The following is a 7,706-nucleotide window of genomic DNA, read 5'->3' as shown; positions in this document are numbered from 1 at the left end:
GTTAAAACTGCCCTGCCTTTTCAATATTGATAGTTTCCAGGGCTGTCTGTGAGCATTCTATTGACTTTTAAGGAATTTTATTAGTGGAAAGGGTCTTCTCAGATTTTAGATCAGAAAGCTGTTAAAAGGAGGGGGGCACTTCAGCTGCAAAGGATTTTTATACTTTCCTATTTCCATACTAGGATCAGATCTTGCAGAACTGGGAGAAATGTGCGTAGGAATATATCCCTTAAGCATATGGATTGCTTCCAGAGCCAAAAGTTGAAGAGAAGGAAGGAAGGAACGAAGAAAAGAAGAAAGGAACAAAAGAAGGAAGAAAAGAAAGACAGACAGAAAGAAAGAAAGGAAAGAAAGAAAGAAGGAAGGAAAGAAGGAAAGAAAATCTTGTTTCAGACCGACCTTTCCAAATGATCCAAACTTTACCCCCCTCCCCCCACCTTTCAAATTTATCAGATACCAGTTAAGGAACAGGGAGGAAATGCAAACACTTGTTCTCATGACCCATCTAAGAGTTTTAAAGGTAAAGCACACAGAAGATAAAAGATACAAATAAGAGTTACTCATTTCAAAGGCCATCTGAGGAGTCAAATGAATGTGTCCCCCCTCCTTTCCCTAGTCTAGTCTCATCACTTTTTGGCAGGAAAAAAATACCAATACAAAACCCTTGACTTCTGAAGATTAAAGAAAAATTAACATAACAATTTCCTGGGAGGGCGGGGAAAATCAAACTAATGCTGCTGAATCCATCTTCCTGACAACTCTTTCTGAAGTAGCTTGCCAGTGTCTCTTCCCTGGGGCAAGAGAGAATGACTGACTCAAAGTTATCCAGACTGACCCCATAGCCAAGGCAGCATCTAAACTCACAATCTCCTTTATTTTCCAGCCCAGTGCCTTAACCACAATACGAAACTAGCTCTGTTTAAACAAAAACCAAAACCCCTTTGCCTTCTTTTCCTTTGGTCCAAAAAAACCCCCAACAGATTTAGAACCCACACTTAACAACAACTTCTCACTCTTTTCCAAATGCTTCCAAATGCACATGCTTTATTAGATCCTAAATTATATTAAGCAGAAACATGTCTATATTTGATCCTTCGGCTAGAACCAGAATGCAAAAGAGAAAGATCATTCAGATCTTGAAACACACACACATTAGATACTATACAATCTGTCAGTTTCCTATCGATTATCCCATTTACATAGCGATCAATCATCTTTCCTCCAAACAAGGCATATACTTTTAAAAATCAAGCATACCTTAGCAAAACATTATTAAGAAATTGCCTACAAACATATAGAAAGTCAGGAGTATATGATCCCAACCAGCCTCAGGTTTCAAATCTCAACATACAAGAAGGCTGGCAAAGAAGGAGTGAATCTATAGCCCCTTTCCCACTTTCCCATCTCTTTTGCATTCTTACTTCAGTTCTAGGATAACCTGCAGATGAAAATGAGCAAGCACAGGGGAATACATTGAAAGGAAAGCCTCGGCCCTCTACTCCCAATTGCTTAGAACACAAAAGAGACCCTTTGAGATTGAATTTATTAGGCTCAACACCTCACAGGGGAGATGACTTATAAAAATAACTGAAAATGCCCAAACATCTCCCCTCCTGGAGCATGCAAAAATAAATTTGAAAGACTGTTCCTTTTTATTTGAAAGAGTTCAGTCTTTTCATTGCAAAAATCAAGTTTTCTGTTCTTTTATAATTGGCTCCCCCCCCCCCCCATTCAAATGCAGCAACATTGTTCCTTTAGCTATGGTGTGAGAATCATTCAGATTCTATTATTATTTAGTTCAATAGGAATTTGTAGAGCAATTGGATAGGAGTCGGAGAAGGGAAACTCTGGAGAGGAGACAGAGAAGTGGAATGGGGTGGGGTGTAAAGGCTTAAAGACATTAGTATTGGGAAATATGTTATTTTCCTGTTTGTATACTGAAATGATCTAACAGGAGAAGGCAATGCACAAACATACCTGAGGACCGAAATACCTAGGCATCTGTGGATAGGCATACCTCATAGTTTACAGGTAGATAAAATCCACCCCCAATACACTCAGCTAAAACAAACATACAATCCAAAATAAAACTTTATACTTTTAAATGAATTTAGAACATTCCCTCCTGATTTATTCTTTCACCTCAGGGACACACAAAGACTAATTCACATACATACATACACAGAAAAAAAAAATCAGAGCTCTTAGTTTTACAGACCAGTCAATTTCATCTTAGATCTGAGTTTGGTTCCTGTTCAAAGGTACTTGTAAATAAAGCTTATCAACTCTGCAATCAACTACCCTATATAAGTAACCCATTTCCCCTCATTAACCTTATTTTCAAAGGCAAAAAAATCCCAGCCTATCCATTGCTCAATTATTGCAAAATAAAAAGATGTGGGAAACGATCTGAGTTCTCTTTTTTTCCCCCCCTTTTGAAAGTACCTTCATTTTACCATATATGACTGACTGCTATGTCTCTGAACCAGGTCCACTCTGCACTTTGCTCAGGCAACTTTTGTCATCCCATGCTTGTAAAAACCTCCCCTATGGGGATCCTGAAAGAACTATGATGTGATGTTCTCTATCCTATCCAACCATGGTTGCTTGGGGTGCACACATAAGATCTAGGGACATACACACAAACATGCTGAAGATAAGCAAGTCCTCTACTTTTATCTATGGAACTCACTCACTGCTCCTAAAGCCTGAAGGACTCTAGCTTGGCTAGAGTAAGGGACTTTTCTTCTAACACAACTGGACCATTCAGGGATCAGGAGGCAGTTGTCCAAGTACAGTACAAGCTCTCTCTCCCTCCCCCCATCTCACAAACAGTCCTTTTCTCCCAGCTTGTATTTTTGTCCAAAGCCCTTACCTTCCAAATTTCCTTGGTCACAGCTTTTTGGGCTAGTAAGAGGCTGGGTGCTTTAAGAATAGCACAAAAGGGACAAGGCCCTAGTGCAGAAGAGAAAAGGGGGATTCCCCCTTCATACACACCCTGAGCACACCATGAAATATAGGCAACTTTCTCACAGGCTACTGCCGTTATTATTTTGGTGACTCTCAGGCTAGGAAAAAACACCAGCCAAACTTCTCCAATCGAGAAGTTTGCCAACTGTTCTTCTCTGGAAGCTTCTTTAGGTTGTCTTCATAAAAGCCAGCAGGCAATTAAATCAGTTATGTACGACTGCAGCCAGTTTGTTTAGATATGTCACTGTGACTGATTGCTCAGCCAAGACTGCAACTTGAGCCCTTGTGGGAACTGGATATAAAAGGAAACTGTCCATTCCCAGTTCCTACCTTCCTTTTGCCCACTCTTTCTTCACTTCAGCAAACATAATGGTTCTGAAAACAGATACCACCATTAAGATACAGGATATTGAGATAGGAGAGCTTAAAATAACCTTAAAAGAAAGTGGAGATATGTGTACAGCTGTAGAAAGGAACCCTTCAATATATCCACTGCATGTTTCTATTAAGAGAAAGTGTTTTCTGCACTAATGTAATAAATCGAGACTGTTATCCAAACATAATTAGTGTACTTTAAGCAGTCCTTGCCAAGGTTGTTGAAAATAAAACAACTAACATGTTGTTCATTTTTCATCTATATGAAATAAACAATTTGTGGTTGAATCGGCTAATTTTTGGCATAGTAGAAAGACAATATTTCCCCGACACTGTGGGCATTAACTTCAGTTGGAACAATGGACTAATAAGGCTGCACTCTTGGAAAATTTGAAAGCAGAGAAGGAGAGAGAGGAGGGAGAAAGAGGAGGAGAGTTGGGGGCACTTTTTTTGTCATGGGCTCAGACCGCGGAGCAGCTTCACACCCCTTTCTTTAAAAACTAAAAAGCAAGCAACTAGACCTCTGCTGAGAAGCATAAATCACATAAATATTCTTACCGCCGTTGACCCTGAGGACGTTGCCACAAACACTTTAATCACCATTTTGGCAACAGCACGAGAGTCTTGGCACCAGAACCAGTGTGGCTGCAGAGTCCAGTGCAAGCAAAAAAAGCACAGTGTTAGTGACTCTGCAGCAGTTTGGCAAGCAGAGAGAATTGCCAGGGCATCTCCACTTCTCCTAAGTTCAGCTGGTCCCTCGTCCTTCCCCTGCCCGTTTATTGGCTCTCGGGTATTTCCAGAAGAGATGAACCAAGAGACGATTGGTTTGTGACAGTATCTGTTGCGAGGGTCTTCACTTGCTTGTCACTTTAGATTGACCGGTTGGCAGCCCTTAAAAGGCCAGGGACTTGCAAAGCACCAATCATAGCAGGCTGATGGAGTAGGGTGGGGGGGGGGAGAAAGAGGCACCCAAGAGGAGGGGGAGGAGGGGGGAGGAGGAATAATCTGTTTAAGGATTTGTAATGGTCTTGACAGTTTTTTGTGAAATCAGTTACGGTATTCAAGGAAAATTCTACATTGGTTTACAAAATACGAAAGGGAAAATATGATTTGAAAGCTGAGTTGCTTCAGCATGCAGTAGGGACCATTTTCTACAGGAATCACCCTCAAGTCAGCAAGGTTCATTTGATATTGAAAATAAGAGAAAACCTCCTCAATCTATTTTGCACACATAAAATTAGGACACAAGAACTTCTTTAAAATTCCATTTTACAAGGAAATCCAGTAATATTCAGATTCTTCAATTGTTACCCAGCAATTAGAGACATAGATGTGCTGCATTTTGTTTCACACTTCAGCTCTTTGGGAATTTGTTATTTGCTGGAAAAGATAATAATTTAAACTGATAAATAGTTTAATGTCCTGACACAATCTAGTTTGTTCATCTGGGAGATGTATGACTTTCTACCAATGACTTCTTGATTCAGCCCAGCTCTGGGAAAATAAATAGGATCTTTCTGTATAATGCCAGGATTTTACAAACCTTGTATGAGCCCTGAAACACAAAGGCAAGCTGACAGTGAGGAAGATTTTAGTGATAAATTTTCTAATCAATGAATGAAATCAAATTCTCTAGATATATAAAAAAGACAGAATAGAATAGAATAGAATAGAATAGCTTTATTGGCCAAGTGTGATTGGACACATAAGGAATTTGTCTTTGGTGCATATGTAACAAATACTTGTATGTTCCTGCTTGCTTTTACTTAGCAACTGAGATGATCATCATGCCTTAGATGAACTTGCTAGTAATGAATTACCAGCTGAATAAATGGCTGGCCGAAGGTTGCGCTGGAGCTGGGGAAACGTGGCTTCTGGTGCTGAGATATCGCACGAAATCTCCACCCTTTTTGCCCAGCAAATTGCCGAGGCTCCAGGAGAGCTGGGGGCATAGGCTGTGCACCCCATAAATAGGGCTGCACAGCCGAGGGTCCTCCTTTTCGCCCCGGCTCTCCTTCCGCAAGGAGTGAACTTCTGCTCCTTACTGCAAGGTGGACATGTGGCATGGCCTAGTTTTTGGGCCACACCTGGTTTGTTCATGGGGGATTGGAAAGCAGGCAGTTCTCACCATAACAGCCTTTGCTAATTTTGGCAGCAGGCCCTGGCACCTTACTTTACTGGCCTCTTTCTCTTCGCTGATGTCTTGGTTTGGGCCTTGCTTGTTTATGCCCCCCCTCCCTTCCCCCACCTAGACAGGGGTGACAGGAGGCTATTGGCCTCAATTCTATTTTTAACTTAATTCAGAGAGAGAGAGAGAGAGAGAGAGAGAGAGAGAGAGAGAGAGAGAGAGAGAGAGAGAGAGAGAGAGAGAGAGAGAGAGAGAGAGAGAAGGAAAACTAGTTGGTTCCCTGCTTCTTGTATAATTCTTTGGTGGTGATGGAGGGGTTTCTCAGAGACCTTGCTATCGCCCTTTCCCCCCCTCTCCCCCTCTTACCCTAGGATAATAAGAGTCCAGCTCTGATTTGTTTTTTTTACTTTGGTTCAGGGTTGGGGTCCTGACCATAGTTCAATCACACCTAACTTTAATCTGACTTATATTTTGGTGATTTCTAGAGCTTTTAAACTGGGGATAAAAGCCTGGATGTGGAACTGAAATTGCTTTATTCCCTCATGCTATGTTGCTGTTATTAAGGAAAATAGTGAGTTAAATCATTTATTTTTGCAGCAAAAAGTATTAATAAAAGACAGGTATATTTATATATTTGTCAAATTTATATAGTGTACTGCCCATGTCACTAGATCTAAATACAGATCAAGATCTATATTTGCTGTTTCGTCCTCCAAATTTAAAGATACATTTCCCCCCAAACCCATCTCCCTCATATACATTCAACATATAGGTTGAAATAATGAGAGTGTGTTCCTCATCCTTTTGTGTTCCTCTGTATTTGACAATAGACAGAGAGTGAGTAGCCGAAAATCCACCAGTTTATTTCTGTGCCCAAGTCTCATGCCTCATTCACCAGCTCAAACTGACCATTTGTATTAGTAACAAATAAGACGCAATAAAAGTGATATGTCAGCATATGAATTCAATCATTCAAAACTTGTTATCACACTGACCATCACTAATGTCAGTCATGAATGTGTCATGTTTAGTTATTTTTTGGCTTTTCGTAGCTCTTAACAGATTAATAGAATTGGAAGGGATCTTGCAGGTCATCAGTTCAACCCCCTACCCAAGCAGGATCTGCCTCTGCTTAGGATCAAACTCAGGATCATTTCCTGATTGCAATGCAAGAGCTCCACATCTAAGCCACAGCAGCTGGGATTTTAAAAGTTGTTAAAAGCAATAGAGGTAAATATCAGTCTAAAAATCATAATTCTTTGGAAGCGTGAGCCTGAAGGAAGTCCATCTATCTTCAATGAGGTATGGAACAGCTGAACAATCCTTTTATAATTCTTAATTTCTGATCATAGATAATTTTTGCATCTGCTGATTATTGCCTTCTTATAAGAAGAAGGAGTCAACCTATTCTCCAAAGCACCTGAGGGTAGAACAAGAAGCAATAGGTGGAAACTAAACAAGGAGAGAATTAACTTAGAACTAAGGAAAAATTTCCTGACAGTCAGAACAGTTAATCAGTGGAACAGCTTGCCTCCAGAAGTTGTGAATGACCTAACACTGGAAGATTTTAAACAGATGTTGGATAACCATATGTCTTAAGTAGTGTAGGGTTGTCTGCCTTAGCAGGGGGTTCGACTAGAAGACCTCCAGTGTTCCTTCCAACTGTTATTGTTATTTTATTCACAAAAACCAGTAATACACAGCAGAGATTTATATGCTGGATTTTGTAACACAATATCACTAGTCAAACACTTCCCAAGCTGCTGCTGCTGCTGCTTCTTCTTCTTCTTCTTCTTCTTCTTCTTCTTCTTCTTCTTCTTCTTCTTCTCCTTCTCCTTCTCCTTCTCCTTCTCCTTCTCCTCCTTCGTCTTCTTCAACTTCTTCTTTTTCTTCTTTTTCTTCCTCCTCCTCCTCCTCTATTATTATTATTATTATTATTATTATTATTATTATTATTATTATTATTATTATATGCAGCTTAGATGAAACTCAAATACTTTGGCCATCTAATGAGAACCTCATGCTGGGAAAGATTGAGGGCAATAGAAGAAGGGAACAGAGAAGGAGGTGGCTAAATGAAGTCACTGAAGCCAAAGGCATACCCTGCATAAAATATAATATTTCCAAAATGCTGCAAAATTGTGGATTTAGTTCTTTGCTATTAGATTAGATCAGGGAAAATGAGCTTGTCCTATTTCCTAGCCCCAGATCAAGGAGTATTATGCTCAGTAGA

At 40.1% G+C, this 7,706-nt stretch overlaps 1 protein-coding gene across 1 annotated transcript in view; it reads right to left on the bottom strand.

The window, feature by feature from the left end:
- Positions 1-3,966, bottom strand: part of SH3BGR (SH3 domain binding glutamate rich protein) — a 38,619-nt gene extending 34,653 nt beyond the window's left edge. Inside the window, exon 1 of the mRNA XM_070751782.1 lies at positions 3,904-3,966. Within this exon, the coding sequence (XP_070607883.1) occupies positions 3,904-3,948 (45 nt within the window). The 5' untranslated portion in view covers positions 3,949-3,966. The remainder of the gene's footprint in view (positions 1-3,903) is intronic.
- Positions 3,967-7,706: the final 3,740 nt, after the last annotated feature.

This window comes from Erythrolamprus reginae, chromosome 4 (assembly GCF_031021105.1).
Source record: "Erythrolamprus reginae isolate rEryReg1 chromosome 4, rEryReg1.hap1, whole genome shotgun sequence".
In the NCBI taxonomy this organism is placed as follows: domain Eukaryota; kingdom Metazoa; phylum Chordata; class Lepidosauria; order Squamata; family Dipsadidae; genus Erythrolamprus; species Erythrolamprus reginae.
Note: the sequence above shows the minus strand (reverse complement) of the source record. Positions and strands in the feature narration are given on the sequence as shown.